The sequence below is a fragment of the Seriola aureovittata genome, chromosome 13 (genome assembly GCF_021018895.1).
Source record: "Seriola aureovittata isolate HTS-2021-v1 ecotype China chromosome 13, ASM2101889v1, whole genome shotgun sequence".
Classification (NCBI taxonomy): Eukaryota; Metazoa; Chordata; class Actinopteri; order Carangiformes; family Carangidae; genus Seriola; species Seriola aureovittata.
In genome coordinates, this window is record NC_079376.1 from 7,196,217 (window position 1) to 7,213,279 (window position 17,063).

The 17,063-nt window shown below is 41.2% G+C and overlaps 1 protein-coding gene across 2 annotated transcripts in view; it reads left to right on the forward strand.

The window, feature by feature from the left end:
• The window catches only part of fndc3ba (fibronectin type III domain containing 3Ba), a 94,563-nt gene that overhangs the window by 18,221 nt on the left and 59,279 nt on the right, over positions 1 to 17,063 (forward strand). For both annotated transcript variants that reach the window (XM_056392944.1, XM_056392943.1), the window contains exons 2-3: positions 6,328 to 6,473; positions 9,876 to 9,951. In XM_056392944.1, coding sequence (XP_056248919.1) covers positions 6,357 to 6,473; positions 9,876 to 9,951 — 193 coding nt within the window. In that variant the 5' untranslated portion in view covers positions 6,328 to 6,356. The remainder of the gene's footprint in view (positions 1 to 6,327; positions 6,474 to 9,875; positions 9,952 to 17,063) is intronic.

Sequence of the window (17,063 nt, forward strand, 5' to 3'; positions counted from 1 at the left end):
TCATCCAGGGCAGGAAACAGTGGTTCCTTTTGGTCTTACCACAGCTGACCAAAAGGCTACAGACTCTTGGCCTTTTGGTGACCGTATACAGTCAAGCTTCTCATGGAGTCATGTTTGTTTTAAATGAGATTTAATTCCCTGACAAGATGTTTCTCTGTTCTGTATATCAGTGTGTCATAGTTCTGCTGCAACAGCTTATTAATCTGCTATTAATGCTAATGGTAAAACAAAACAAGACAAGGGCAATTACAAAACAGTGATACAACTAAGCTGTTACAGTGAATTTACAATCAAATGCACCACATCTGGTTGAAGAATTTTCCTTTTCACACCGCTCCACCAGCAAAGACAGGATCAGGACACATTACAGTGTTTGACATTGATAGAAAAGCACTATCTTGTCAGTCTGTAACTCAGGCAGACACATTCCTCAGACGAGAAATAGCTTTTACCGACTCTTCTTTCAGATTAGGTTTATATGGCTCTCAAAGTTCAACCAGCTTTCAGTCTGAGTTTCTAGACTTTTATAGATTTCCATCATCTCCACTGGCCGTCCACTGATAATGGCACTTGAGGGGACAGCAGGATTACATCTGAAATCAATGCTTTTCTCTTTTTGTGACACATTCACTTCTAAGAAAGGCTTGTCATGGCTGTCATGCGTGAGCCCAGTATCATCCTTTCCAAAGAAGAGTGACATAAAGCTGAACTGTTTTTTGGAATAAAGCAGTTTGTAAGCAGTGGGCTGTAAAGGCTAAAAATGCTAAAGTTATTGATAGGTTTATCAGTCAGATGACTGCTGCCGAATTGTGTTGAAGGCTAAATTAAAGTACACAAACAATAGCCTGCCATATCTAAATGTGCAGAAGGTCAAAAGGCGTTACAATAATGTTAGGAACGACTCTCTTGGCCCTAAAGAGAAACTGCAGGGGAAGGCTTCAAGGCTGCTTTATTCATGGCAATGGAGGTTTTCTATCACTGTGATTGGTCAAAATACTTATTTCTATTATTGGCTCTAAATTAACAATAGACAAAGCTTTCGGAGATTGAATTGTATTCCACATATTTGAGTTCAAATTTAGCTTTTAATTTCTATATATAAACTTTTTTTTTTTTTTTTTTTTATTATGTAGTGCTAACAAAGTTTTTACCACTGCCATTAACTGCAGAGGAAAAATACAAACTAGGAGAGTCAGACATGCTGAAGTATTGATTCAGCATTACACCGCATGACAAATGCCAGGACATGACTAACTTTGATCTCCCCCAGCTGCAGGAGTTACAAAAAGCAGCAGTTAACTTGTGCAACAAAGTAGAAGAAATAAATCTGTGGTCTAATAGGCAATGTTAGCCTTACATCACCTGTGGCTTCTTTCACTGTTTTATTTTTCTTTACATCATCTATGCGATTTGAAGCAGAGGAAGTGGACATGTGATCAGTTTTCACACTGGTCTTTTCAGAGAAGATCATGAATAATTCATTCACTGGCAGAAAGAAATGGGGAAGTACAAGCTGGCAATAGCATGTAAGACCATTTGAATTTTATATGAGTATTGTTTAGTTTATTTCTGTCTGAATATGAAAAATTCAAGACCAGTTTCCAAGACCAGGTTTAGTGAGCAAAAGTGCCAGTCTCAGGAGATTTAGCCTGTTTGCAGGTTGCACAAATGTGTGTTTGTCTGTGTGTGTGTGTGTGTGTATCTGCGAATGATGGTCGGAAGAGAGAGAGAGAGAAAGAGAGAGAGAGAGAGAGGTGTGAAGCAGTCGACTGGAAGTAAGTCAGACAGTCTGTTAGGTGGTTGTGAATATCCATTATGCTTCATCAGGATGGACAAACTGGAGTCTTTGGGCGTGTGTGTGAATGATGAATAACTGTATGAGTAATGACTGTGGTGTTATGAGGTCAGAGCTGCCTCTGAATATCTAGGGCTTCTGTGTGTGTGTGTGTGTGTGTGAGAGAGAGAGTTGCATATAGGTGTGTGTTTTAGTCTATGCATCTTTTATGTTAGAGAGGCAGTTGCCATGCTTACACAGGGCTTTCTGTCTAATGACCAAGACACGCATACATGCACACGCATATATAGACACACACTCATGCTTTTTCACACACGTACACACACAAACATTCATACACCCGGACAAGTGGGTGATTGTTTTCTGGATCCAACATGGAATTTTTCAATTTAACATTTTATCCCTGCTGGGAATTGACACCTTATTCCTCCCACATTCCACTGGGGAACGGAAACCACTGAGTGTGTGTGTGTGTGTGTGTGTGTGTCTGTGTGTGTGTACGTGGTCATGTCTGAAGCTGTCAACGGCAGCATCCATCTGGTAATGATTCCACTGGAAAACAAAGGTCATTATTCATTCATTGATACATTACATTCCCAGATATGTGCATTACATCCTGTAGGAAACTTAGGCAACACACAGACAACAGCTGTACAACGGAAAGCGCATCTACATTTTCCCTACATTTTTATACTTCCGTCATGACTGAGCCTCACAAGGCAAACGGGCACAAAATCAACAAAGTAGTTAGTATGACAGTAGACAAATGGATAATCTTTCTTTTTTTTCTCTTCAAGTTGCTTCTGCACTATGCAATTTCACACATCAGTTGCTCCAAATTGCAGTGGAAGGTTAAGTGTTTAAATTTAGAGGATGCCAATGCCAAGAAATTATATAACAAGACACCAGCAAGCTGAACACAACACATTTGTCTTTATCTACAAGTTGATGTGTGATTGCTTTAAAAGAAATAGTTTGACATTCTGGGATAAAAATGGTTACTGTATTCAGTGTCTTAGATGAGAAGCTTGATAGAAATGTCGCCGCTGTCTGTTAAAATATGAAACTACAGCCAGGATAGGGTTAGCTTAGCTTAGCATTAGCAGGGGGAAACAGCTTGCTCAGCTCCGTATGAATCTGAGAAATAGTCTGACACACAACCCCTTCTAAAACTGAAACTTCTCTTTTTTCCAATTTGACTTTTGTATGCAATAAAACAATGTATTAATTAAAACAATAACAAGTTAAGTATTAATTAGTGCGATTTAACAGAAGCTCTGGGACAGATTTTGTTAGCTTTGTTTAGATGTAGCCAGGCTAGCTGTTTCTGCTAAGTACTGCTAAATTAAGGTAATCCTCAATATTTTCATCTAAATCTCAGCAAGAAACTGAAAAAGTATATTTCCCAAAATGTGTAACTATTCCTCTTTTTTTAAATCTAAAAACATGATATCTGTCTCTGACAGTGCTGACTTCCTTTGGGACCATTTCTTTGGTAGAAAAGTAGTTGCAGAGAAAAAGTGTTGACAGTGAAGTCTGTGGATTATCCAGAGTAGCGGGACACCGATTCTGGAAAGTTGTTGATGTCAATTTTTTTTAAATGTAATTTTTCAGTGCTGTGAGCACCACAAACAAAATTCCATTTACCTTAATCCCTGTTTTGGGGTGAAGGTAGAAATCTCAGTGTCAGATATCTCTGAACCTGGGCAAGCAAAACCAAAATTATCTGCGTGGCTGGATAACACTTGAGGTGGGTGACAATTTGAATTTCTTGAGGGAAGGAGGGATTATCATAAGAACACAGGGTTATTGGAAGACATGTCTAGCACCGTCCTCTTGTTCATTCATTCTCTATTTATCATATAAGCCGAGCCTTCATTTACTTATCCCAACTCTCTTCCTCCCTCCTTTCTTCTCTGTCTCGCCCTTCTCTTTTTCCTGGCAGAGCTGACAGTGGTGTTACCATCTGTCTGTGATGTGTCCTGGACGCAACTGTGTGTGTGTGTGTGTGTGTGTGTGTGTGTGTGTGTGGTGTGTGTGTGTGTGCGTGTGCGTGTGCGTGTGTCTGTGTGTGTGTCTGTGTGTGTGTGTGTGTGTGTGTTCGTCCGTTCGTTCGTTCGTTCAAGACAGGATGGCCAGGCTGAGCTGGGAATGGGGCTCAAATGGAGAAAGAAAGAGAGTTTTAGACAAAGAACAAAAATCAAGAATTAAAAGAGGAGATAGAGTCAGAAAGGCATAAAAAGACACTGAGAGTGTGTGTGTGTGTGTGTTTATGTTGAAACAATATGAGCCACAGCTGTGTGATCTACTAACCCTTTCAAAGACCTTGACAGTGCTAGAAGACGACCAGCTGAAAGAAAAGACACGCAATGACACACAGCTGTTTTCAGAGGAGCGCTTTGTGTGTGTGCACATGTGCATATTATCTGTGGATGTATGTCAGAGATGGATATCAGACAGACTTCTTTCACCAACTTAAATAAAAAAAAAAAAAGCAAATCCCCTATGCATGCTCTATGCTGTATATGTGTTCATGTGTGCACTAATAGCAGCTTTCAGCCATTAGTCAGTAACTCTAATGATTTCATACTTTGTGGCGTTGAGGTCGAAACACCTATGACATTCAGTAATCTACCTCTGGCAATGAATCTGTGTGTGTTTGTATATGTGTGCATATGTATGTGTTTGTGTGTTATCAAGGTCGTCTGAGTGTATTCCCTCAGGAGACCTCATATGTATTGCCACTGACGTAACTGTATGGGAGCTTTAGTGGTTGAATTGTGTGTTGATCTATGCGGTTTTTGCTAGAAGCACATACAGTTTAACTGTCAAAGTTCGGGTTATAAGATCTTGGTTAAAACCCTGATGAGGACCATGTAAGGCACAACACTGACACGTGTTGCTTTGTTTTTTCATATTTCCTTTGATTCTTGCTGTATAGCCAATTAGGTGAAACCATGTTATTTTCCACTTAAGATGAATGGTCTTGGTTGTTGTTTTTATTTTTTTTGTAGTTATTCCTTTTGGTTTTACTGCTATGCAAGCATAGAAACCATCTCCAGATTTAGCTCTCAGTTCCTCTCCAACAAAGAGCGCCAATACAGTTAACCAAAGAAGACCTCAAAAGACTTCCCTTTCTTGCAATGTGTTTGCATGTTTATATGGAATACTAAAGCTAATAACAGGTGCAGGTATCCCTATTCAAACTGAGACCTTATTCATCCAATTTTTCTTTTTCTTTTTTTTTTTTTAATCCTCCAAACAGGATATACACTTTAATCCCTCCTGTATTTTACATGTTCATTGTTGAAGATGAAGAGCTTTGAATTAGTCTCTCACTCTGTGTTCCTCGATCTGCCTCTTTAATGTTTTTTTTCTTTTATATTGACATGATATGACTTGATATGAAAGCTGATATGCCTGTGCAAAGCCAACATACGCAACATATTAGGAAAGCACTAATGTTAATGTGAAGCACTGGAATAAGTCTATCTTTTCTTACCTTTGTTAACTGGACCAATTATTTATATCTTTCACCCCCCCATTCCACTATGTGTTATCTGTTATTTACTATTCACCTCTTTTATTAGAGCTATATCTAGGTTTTGATCCAAGTTCATTTCCCAATTGAGAAGGAAAACCACATGAACACAGTAAACCCAATGGAGACAGACAAATTTAATAAAAACTCCTCAACAATGCAAAGAGGTTTTCACGCTCGCTTGAAGTGGAAAATTGCTTTGCCGATGATGAAACTGCACGATAAACACATGATGGAAACACGTCAGTTGGCTGGCGTAATGCAAACTAGGCATAGGCTAATGGTTCAATATTTATGGAAAATATGCTTATTTGCTTTCTTCCAGAGAGTTAGATGGTCTGTTTAATATGAAGCTACAGCCAGCAGCCAGTTAGCTTAGTATAAAAAGCAGGGGAAGATATCTAGCGTTTTTACATTTCGGGCTTTTGTACACATAAAACAAATGAGATCCAACATGCTTGTTAGTGAGCTTTAGAGGTGTTGTTTCAGACACACCTAAGCTAGCTGTCTCCCCCGGCTTCCAGCCTTTGAGCTAAGCTTACTGGCTACTAGCTCCTGCTTTATATTCACAGTTTATCCATTAAACAAATACATTAGACTTATAACCAAAACATCAAACCATTTCATCAAGGAAATAGGTTCTGAAATAAAAAATCTGTCCATCTTTAGCAAGTGTTGTACCCTTTGTAGCATCTGCATATAAGGCCATAGAAGGCCCATAGTAGCTGATAGTAAAGATCAACAGCAAGTCACTGTTCCCTTTTTACCCGTGTATGTTTTGTTTTTTACTGTACTGGAGTCCTGCTTCGAAACAGAACAGGGAAATGCACCTTATCTGGTTTCTAGTTGATGTCATTTCTTTTTATGACATTTCTGTGACCTTCACTTGAGGAAACAATTGAAATATGTCATTGTCTTTGTGTGTGTTTGTGTTTGTTTGACTGAGCAATACTTAAGTCCCCTGTTTCTTATTCTCTCTGTACTTTCCCAGGTAGGGCAGTTCAGTGAATTTCTCCATGAATGTACGTCACAATGATGATGACAGACCAGATTCCACTGGACTTGGCTCCGCCCCCCCTCCTGAACGGGGAGGTCCCTCTCATGCCTCACATGGTTAACGGTGATGCGGCACAACAGGTAAAACACTTGCTCACTCACACAGACGCGCACGCACGCATGTGTCGTCTGCCTTTCAGTTATCCTTGCAGAATAAACATGCAAATGCATCCACCTTCTTCTTTCATCATTCCTGTGCTGCCATAGACGCAAACAAACATCCAGATGCACATCAAGAATACTCATCAAACAGTCGTGCAGCCACTTGTCTTTGTTGTCATTTCGTAACAAGCCTAATGCGTGGCTGCCACAGGTAATGAACAGCTTCCAAGTGGTTACAGTAAAGCATTTGTCATTTAACAGGGACAAAAATAAACACAGATGTATACAGGGACTTATTCTTTTCTCATTCAGTCCTAGAGACATGTTTTTAAACAGCATATAACTGGCTGACTGGCTCCATTGATGGACCCCAGGCCTTAACTTGAATTGCTTTGGAAAAGGATTCCGCTGCCTCTCTGTGCCTGACTGATCTTATCAGATGCTGCAGAGCCAACTGGATCACCTTCAAAGTACAAAACCCCACCCAAGCTCTGCACAGGCAAAAGGAAGCCATCAGCGTAATTAAAAGCATCACAGTTAATTGACCTGGGTCTAATCCTGTTGTCACAGATACATTTTACACTGTGTGCTTTTGGTAGATGAGGGATGATGATGATGTTTATGTATCATCCCCGGCCTGTTCCCTCACAGCCCAGAGGAAGCATGGTGGGAGTGTTTTGGCTGCGACACATAACAGTTAGGGAGGGTTTTGGCTGTAACACACAGCAGTTAGGGAGCTCTTTTTTTGTAACACCCTGCAGTTTAAACTTGGTTCCCAGTGTCGAATCAGGAATTTAGACTCACGATTATATAGATTTAACTCAGCATATGTGTGTGTCCATGTTTGTGTGTATTGGTTTGTTTCGTGGACTGTCTTACACTGTGTGTGTTTGTTTCTTCTACCATTTCAGTGTTTGTTTGTGTGTGTGGGCACACCTCTGTGTTGAGTCTGAATACATAGTTATGTGTTTGTGTTTGTCTGCTTGCTTGTCTATCAGTTTTCCTGTCTGTCTGTCTGTGTGTGTCTGCCTACACTTGTTTATGTGTGTGTTTTATCTGTGTGTCTGTTCCTCAGATAAATACAGGTGATTGTAAGGATGCAACAGTATCTTTCTAGCATAGTTTGTGTTTAAAAAAAAAAAAAAAAAAATGATATGCGTTATGGAAGAGCCACATCTTAGCTAACTGTGAATATATAATCAATGGAATTTGTCATTGAAGGTTTCTTTCATTTTCCTTTCTGAGGAAGTGAAACTTTTCATACACCAGGACAAATTAGTATCTGAAAAAAATCCCCTATGACATAATAGAACTACTACTAGAACGTAGCCAATAGGAGGTTCTGTATTCTCTTCCATTTAGAGTATGGAATCCTGTATTGGCTACATAATGAAGGGCAACAGTGTAGCCAATAGGAGGTTTCATATTCTGTTCCATTTAGAAACTTTTATTGGCTACATTGTTTCCACTTCATTATGTTATATAGCTCACATGTGCTTTGTTGTTACTCTGTTGCCATTGTTGCAAGCTGATGAAGGTTGTCTGCCTGAAACATCTGTGGGTGATATATTTCATTTAATAAGGCAGCGATACCTCTCATGATTTTTTTTCTTGCTTCTGAGAATCCAGCAACCGTCTTCACATAATGGAGTTGATTTATTATCAACTGTTATTCCTTTATCCATGAAATCCACCCAGACTCTTCATCTAATGTTATTTTCCCAACTTTAAAAAACGTTTTATAGACAATAATTGGGCTTAAAATCCTTTGTGTAGACAAAGTGAATGCATGCCAAAGTGTTGACCTAAGTTGTGTGCACAGGACTGGATTTTAACATTGATTAAAATGTCAGTGTAATTTTGAATTAGCTGAGTTCTTACCTCTGGAACAGAACTTTGATGTCCCGGTTTCAGTTTGGCTGTGCATTAAATGCTAGAGTGCACAATTAGATTACATTAACACTGTGAACAGTAACAGCTCTGAACTGCTGCCTGAAAATGTTGAATAAATAAAAAATAATCCTCATCTAGAAAAAATCTGTTTATCAGAAGATGCTAAAATGAATGTTTGTAGCCAAGCCAAAAAGGGTGTTTGGAGAATGTCGACACAGCTTAAGTCAAATCTTCTCTCTGTTAGAGACTTGACACTTGCTTAAGTGATTTTCTTTCTTTTAATATGCTGTAAGTGTGTTTTATGCCAAATCTAGACATGGAAGATGTTATGGGTACGAAACATTTTTGTTTTTATTCCAGCTTAAGGAACATTTTGTGAGTGTATCAAACCATTGGCTGACTGGATCATAACGGCATCAGTGATCAATCAAATCATATGAAAAACATGCTACATGACTGTTTTACACGTGCCATGATCTTGGCTCATGTAGTGCTAAACGTGACACATACATATATGCAGTCATTCCACACACACCCACCCACATGGTGTGATATGGGGGTTTTCTCAGTCCTTAGGAAACATGGGTCGCCCTGTACTATGCTGGGGTTCCCATAGCAACAGCAGCCGCTGCAGCAGACAGAGCAGGAAGTGTGTGAGTGTGTGTATATGTGTGTGTGTGTGTGTCTGAGGGAGAGGAGCAGGTTAGCTCTGAGATGGGAGAGCATGCAGACACTACAGGAGGAACGCAGGATATGAGGATTTTACGACGGCACACCTGTAGAACATAGACGGGGCTGCTTGTGTGTGCATGCATGTGTGTGTGAGTAGATGCGTGCGTGTGTGTGTGTACAATGGAGGGTCACCTGTTTCATGTCTACAGCCACGTGTACACTCTCAACAATCTGTATGCGGAGAATATGACGGTAAGGTGCATGCATACTCCCCTCAGGCACGTTCAGCAGAAGCACTCAAAACGGTGTCACATGATTTGGCTTCATTTCACCTGTCTGTGTGTGTGTCTGTGTGTGTGTTTTTTTAAATGTGATGTATGCCTCTCTCCAGGTGTGTGATTTTTTTTCTGTACTGGTTTCAGTGGTTTTCTGCCAGTCAGTTTGGTTAAAGCAGAAAGGCTTTTGTTAAATCAGGGTGAGTGAGATAGCAGCACTGTCTCACCATTAGCTTATTTAACACCTCATTCACATGTGTGAACTCTCTGTGTGTCCGCCCTACTCTCATATCTGATGGTTACTGTGTGTTATATCACATCTGCAAACCTTTTGGACGTCCAGCAGAGAGTCTGTCGTGTTTTGTGATTGTTGAAAATGGATGTGTTTATGGTGTTATGCATTTTCTTCCCTTGATGCATTCTTAATTTCTGTTTTTTCTAAGTTAATCTGATCGGTGCTTTCTAATTATGTAATTTCTGTTTGTGTGTGTGTGTGTGTGTGTGTGTGTGTATGCGTGCGTGTGTGTGCGTGTTGGTATAGGTGATCCTGGTGCAGGTGAACCCGGGGGAGACATTCACCATCCGGGCAGAGGACGGCTCACTGCAATGCATCCAGGGTCAGTCCCCTCTTATATTATTATATTATCATATTAAGATGCGGCCTTGTGGCAGCACTGACGCGTATCACTGTGAGACAGAGTATTTCCCATCACTTTAATTATTTGCTGGTTGCACATACTTGACATTAGGGGTACTATCTTTCTGAAGCTTATTATGCTTTTCACTCTCTAGATAGCCAATTGGTTCCTTTTTTTTTTTCATTTCATTATAAAAGTCCAATTATGGAGACTCACTTAAGATAGAGAGCCCACACAGGGAATATTGAGCTACTTTTCTTATTGTGTGCAGATGCAGGTGAAAGCATGGCTCCTTGGAAGTGCATTTCCATTTTTTTTTTACAGAGAACAGTGGCGCATTCATGTGCCATTGTAGAGATTGGAGAAATTATGCTTTTAAATCCTTTTCATAACATCTATCATCATTGTCGATGGCCCTCTGGGTGTAGTTTTTCCAACAACGCAGCCTGGGAATGCAAAGTTCAGCAGCTGGCTTTCAAGCCTATAGGCTATAGGATGTCAGAGCTTCCTGCCAGCATTCTTTCAGCGGCATTAACACACAGCAGCAGTGTGACATCTTAAAATCTGAAATTGTGAATACTGTGTTATATGAAGCAAGTTTGAAGTCTAAAACAATCTGAAACTGTGCAAAAATAACAACACTTAAGAAAAATGCATGTTGGTTCACATTGCTGCAAAAACTCCAGAATAGTCCTTTATTGTAGTCTTTTAGGGACGCGGTCAATAATGCAGCAGTAAGGGTGAGGAAAAGGAAGTGGGGGGGGGGGGGGGGGGGGGGGGGGGGGGGGGGGGTTGCATCTAAGCGTGTTATCTCCAAATTAAGAAAGGCTAGTTGAAAGCATAGTTTGACAGATTGGGACAGAGTGGGCGGCCATGGTCTCACTTTCCGGCTGCATCTGATATCAGTACATAAAATGAGTGGAAATGTAAGCCACTTAGAGGCCCTTAAAGACAGAAAGAGGTGGCAGCGATGTGGGAATTCCCCCGACTCTTGTGGAATCACGTCTCACTTTGATGATGTCAGCAGAGTAAGCTGTTACTCAGAAACTTTGAAAGGGCGCCATTGTTTTTGTCTCAATCTCTCTCTCCCCCCTTTCTGTCTGTCTGTCTCTCTCTTCTCTCACTCTCTCTCTCACTCTTTTCTTTGCCCTCTGACTGAAGGTTTTCTTGGAGAGAGAGAGAGAGAGAGCGAGAGAGCAGTTTTGGCTCAGGCACTGACTCCCCCTTGGAAAAAAAAAAACTCTCCCACCATCCCGTACTTTATGTTATAACTAATTACAGCCCGCCTCCTTTTTTCTCTACCCGCCATGTAATTCAATTTTTCCCTGAAATCAGAGGCAGATCGCCCCTGGCAGACCTGTGGGCACAGATAATGCCAGATAGAAATGGTACATGATAGGACGGATGGATGGATGCAAAGATGTGCTGATACAGTTGACAGAGAAATTTACAGATATGGATCAGTGAGTCGTGGAAAGACGGATTAAAGACAGATGAAAGAATGGTTTCATGTCTACAGTGATTAGATAAATGGGGTACCGGACGCTGATTTGCAATAAGACACAGTGTTGACGTAGTTGGGGTCTAGTTGGCGGTTGTTTATTTGTGTGGCTGCATGCAAAATTTAGCATCGAAGGCACAGTGTGCATCTGTGTGCGCTTTCTTGGTGCCTTTTGCTACAGTTGACGACAGTTAATTGGGCGGGTGGGCTGGGGGCTTGGGGTCATGTTTGAATGCACATATTATAAATGTGGAGGGCCACACACGCGCTAACTCTTGCTCTCTCTCTCCCTCTGTCTCACTCGGGAGGAGGTCACTGGGTTTAATGAGAGGTGGAGTGTGGCAGCGTGTTTTAAAGGCGAGCTGAGTCGCTCTTTAGACAGAGACTCGGTGTGATTATTGAGACCTCAGAACGCCGTGTTTGCGCGTTTGCTTGTGTACTTGTGTGCCTGCGTGTGTGTTTGCATGGCGTACTTGTGCGCGAGTGTATGTGACAGAGAGCGAGATTACAGAGACCTCAGGGCACAACCAAGGAACCAGCTTTTATATAAAGTAACCTCTGTTTAGCTGCTGCACTGCGGTGCATGCATGCAATCACACACACACGCACACGCCAAGGCAGAACCAGCTTGGAGACGTCGATACGGCGGCCAAAAGAGATTCTTTCATATGAACCTTAAGTCTCCCCTTCTCCTCTGCTCACTTCGTTTTCTCCCTCTTTTCCTCCTCACATCTTCTCCTCCTCTTCCTGCCTCCCTCTTCTCTCCCTACCTCCTCATTTGTCTGCCTCTACCTTAAAGCAAACCTAGAGCAGAAAAGAGACTATTGTATTTGTTGGATTGATGTTAAGTGCTGCTCATTAGCCACACCACCGCTAAATGCTACTGGCTGAGTTATGTTCTTTTATTTGGACTGAAAGTTTACATAGAATTCTATTATGCTCGACAAATTCCATAATCTCTGGGCCCAAAAAATCTCTTTTTAAACCAGCAGTGTGCACATTCAAAATTTATGCTCGCTTTCAAATATAGAAAAGTTTTCAGTTATTTTCAATATTCCTCTGTTATGTCAGTGATGTACTTAAACCTGCTCTCTCTTATTTGCTGCTTTCTTCCTTGGTCTGCCGTCGTTATTTTTGCATTGTTTCTTTGCATGTTTATTTGCATTTAGAGTCTGTGTGTGTGTGTGTGTGTGTGTGTGTGTGTGTGTTTGTGTGCGTGTGTGTGTGTGTGTGTGTGTGTGTGTGTGTCTACATGTCTGTGCCCTGTTTAAACAGACTGACCTCTCGGTGCTCCAAGGGTCAGCTTCAACTAACCCCTCACCCTCCTCCCACCACAACACCACCACCACAACAACCCCGCAAACTCCCAGTCTATCCCTCTCACCGTCTCATCGTGTTGCTCTCATGTATACACCCCCCACCCCTGTCTCTCTCTCTCTCTCTCTCCCTCCCCCACCAAGACCATTCCCCTGAGCTTTTCCCACACTCACATCAAAGGACAAGACTCTAGAGGGTGTGTTAGAGCACCCTGCTCTGGAATGCGAGTGTGTTAATGTGTGCATGCCTGTGTGTGTCTATGTGTGTTTTACAGGGCTGTGTTGGTTTACTGTGTTGTTTGCCCTTTGTTGGACTTTTATGAGGGATGCTGAGGCCAGGGGGTGAAGGGCATGAAGCTGTGCCCTGCCAGGGGAGGATGTGACATCATGAGGAAGGCTTGGGTGGCAGCAGCTACACCCCTCCTGCAGTGCGCTCCCTTGTCCTTAGTTGGAGATAAACAGCACTTGATAAGTTGGTTGATAGCGGCCATACTGGAGGTCCTCAGTTCATTTTGCCCCAACATCTGTTTTCAGCTAGTGAAACGAGTCAAGTGTTTCAAATGCTACTTAAGAGGCCAGTGAAGCATCTTGGATAAGTGGCGAAACATCCTCTTAACTTAGACATACTACAAATAGAGCCGTTATGATCTGTTTGAAATGTGTGGTATGGGAGATCATTCGGTCTGGAAAAACCTATTTGAATCCTTTCTATGAGGAGCTTGCAGGTTTTGCCCTTGTTTCCTCCCTCCCAGGAGAAATGCCTGTTGGTTAGAAGATTCATTCTAAAGGCAGAGCTGTAACATATGATTTCATTTTCATTCCTCTTGTTGTTAGCATTGGAGTAGTTGTCTGTCCTCATTAACATACATGTGTTTGCGTGTGTTTATGAGTCATCGTTCCTGTGTAGATTAGAGGGAATCTTGCCTTTTATTGAAATTAAATTGGCTACAAATGTGCAGTAATTAAACCAAATCCTTTAACTGTCTTGTCCAATCAGAATTACAAACAAACAAAAACAAAAATAGTTCCTACTGGCTGATTTCTAAAAAGCTCTTTTGCCTAATTAGAAAAATAACGATATTCAGTTATTGAATTTAATTGACTGCCATGCATGCCTGATATAGTCCGTTCTCCAGGCACGCAGCTGCACATTGATGGTTTTAATCCTGCATTATTGTAGTGATATAATGGGAAATGTAGTTCTAAGTTTTGCTGCAGTCCGGTTAGCCTGGGCCATTTCTTTATTTTATTTTTGTTTTGAGAAAGAATGGTTGTGATGGACACCAGAGTGACCTCAGTGATGTGCTCTCTACACCGGCTGTGTGTACACGTTTCTTTGCTTGTGTGTCATCTGGACGGAGCAGAGTGTGAATCATGACAAGGTCTGTTTTCTGTGTGTTTTTTTTCTTTTTTTTTTCTTCAGCAGATGTGTTCCCACTCTTTGTGTTTCTCTCACTGTTACTCACTATCTCTCTGTGGGTGCATCCTAATTCTGGTATTTCATATCTCCATGCTCCCTCTGAAATCCATCAGGCCAGCTGTCGTGAGAGAGTGGCTACGCCAGAGTGCTTAAGGTGGAAGTCGGGTAGATACTTACCATTGGAAATGCATTAGAAACTAGATGCTGCATTGAAACCGTATCACCACAATACTGCAGCTTTGTCAAATTACTGACGTGGATGGAGAAATATTGTCAAGAACTCAGGTTAAATATTTTTACATTGTATTGTTTTCTTATTGATTGAATAGTTAAAGTTGGATGTGTTCTCCATGGTGCATTCTTGCTGTCGTTTTAGTAATTGTCTATTGACTTAATCTCCATATTGTGACAACCAGTAGCTGTGTATCAGTCAGACACACCAGCTGTAATGCAGGCTATTGTTATTTTCTTTAAAATGTCAAGGGCACTAAATTGTTTCTACACATTATCAAGCACTAAATATATTCAATTCATCAATTCAGAAGCAAATCATGCAAATTTTATGTCTGGTCACTAACTAACTAACGTCAATGCAGCTGATTCATGTTTCATTCCAACCCTGCATCTCTTCCTAGCTTCTTAAGTGGCAGGAACTAAGTGAGTCAGGGGAAACAAGGAGACGTTCAGGGGAATTGGGATCTACTGTGCGTTTTCTCTTTCCTCTCAGCCTCTATCTCTCCATCTCTCTTTCTTTCTCTATCTTCGTCTCACTCTGTTTGTCTCGGTTTCTCCCTGCTTCGGTGTTCGTCTCAGTTAGGTGGGCGATCCTAATATTCCTCTTGCTGGAGTCCCTGCATCACGCTGGGGCTCTCTCTCTGTTACCAGCCTTTACTGCCGGAGTGTGCACCTTTACGCTCCCGGCCCTTTGATATAAATGGAAATAGTTGGTTGAGAGAAATATGGTGGAAAGTCTCGCGGCCACACCGAGCCAGATGTCTCTTCTAAACAAGCTGGGGGAGAAGACACAAATACCCTTCTTTCAGAAAGGCTTAATTTAGAGTAGTGTGTCGGATGGTCCCGTTGCTGCTTGTAACCAGAGGGGTGAGGGGTGGGGGGTGGGGGGTGGGGGTTGTTTAGGAAGTTTCTCAAACGTGCCTTGAAATCTGAATCCCACCTGTGTGACAATCATAGTGAAATGAAAATTGCTGTGCAACGGGTAGAAGGTTGGTTGATGCCTGTATTCCAGCAGACCTGTCAGTACAAAAGATTTACACTGTGTGTGTGTTTGTGCGTGGGTGTGTGTACTGAAATGAACTGTGCAACATACTTAAGGATTATATGTAATTACCCCTCTTTTCGTAAAATTAAATGGAAGTAGATTTCTATCCATCAAATGTGTATAAAAAAAGCACGTGCAAAGTCTTTGTGTGCATGTGTGTCTGTCCCTCTGTTTGTGTATGTGTAAATGGGTGTGAGTAGACAAATTAAGGAGTGTGCTGTTATTGTTACGGCAGTTGTTTTTAGCCCCAGGCATAATGGATCCCATAAGCAATTTAGTGTGCGTTGCATATTTATGCAGTGCTTTAAACATCATCTGTGATTATATGGCCTTTTCAGACATGATTAACTTCACCTTTACGTTGCTTAATGTTGTATTCAGAGCGGCTTATCGCATCACTGTCCAATGAAAACAATGTATGTCCAAAATGACAACTTTCCATGAGCTAGAGAAACACAGGCCTGTGGTCAGCTCTGTGACAATGAATTTTTTTTTTCAAATGATCCAGTGGGCCTTTATACAGTGTTCAGATTTTACCAGGAATACTTCATCAAATTTACCAAATTTGGAAATGCAGTGTTTACACTGTGTCACTGAGAGATTTTCATAAATATGCTGTTTAACCCGAACCCTCACTACATGATTATTGTGGCCAAACAAGTTCACAGTAACAATATTATTGCGATATTCGTAGAATATAAAAAAATAAAAATAATAGTAATAATATTATCAGTCACATTCATATTAACATTTTTAATAGTGTGTTTTATCTCTTTTTTGGCGAATGCAAGTGTAGGGAGGTGGAGAGAGAGAGAGAGTCTGTCACCATAACTGTGCAGAAAGAACAATTATACTCAGCGGATAGTGAAAGGGCAACAGGAGGTGAAGTGATAAACAGGAGATCCCCACAAGGCCTAAACATCTGCCACACAACATCAGTATTTCTTTCTTTTTTTTTTTTTTTTTTTTTTTTTATAAATATCATACATATTCTTTATCTTCAATCCCGGTATGTTGCAACAGCGCTAATGCTGTTGTAGATTTCACCATCTACATCCCCGAGTACATGCTCCTAACAAGCCATCCACAGCGTGTTCAAATCTCCTATAGTACCATCATGTTTTCTGTCAGGCGAGGAAAGTCTATGACAACATACTGCTGCAACAAGTCTGAAGGCCCAGACAGTGAAGTCTCCGTCTTGTGTTCCGGAGAGAGAAGTCGACACCGTAGAACTTTTTCTCCCCTCTGTGTTTAAAATTGCTTCAAGTTGACGACTGCTGAGTCTGTATTTATGGAATATGCTTCATATTGTGCTGGAAAAAGAAAAGGGTAATGGGGTGGGTGGAGAGACACATGTCGGAGAGGGATCATATAATAGAGATGTGTATGTGTGTGTGTGTGTGTGTGTGTGTGGTTTTAGCTTGACAGGCAAGCATTGGAAGAAGGGTTTACATACAAGTTTTTATGCCCTCAAGCCAACTGTAAAACCTGATGTGTGTTGAGTGTGTTAGTCTTAAGTTTGTGTTGTGTCCCACTGGATTTGGGGAAACTGGTCACCATGGGAACGGACTCTCA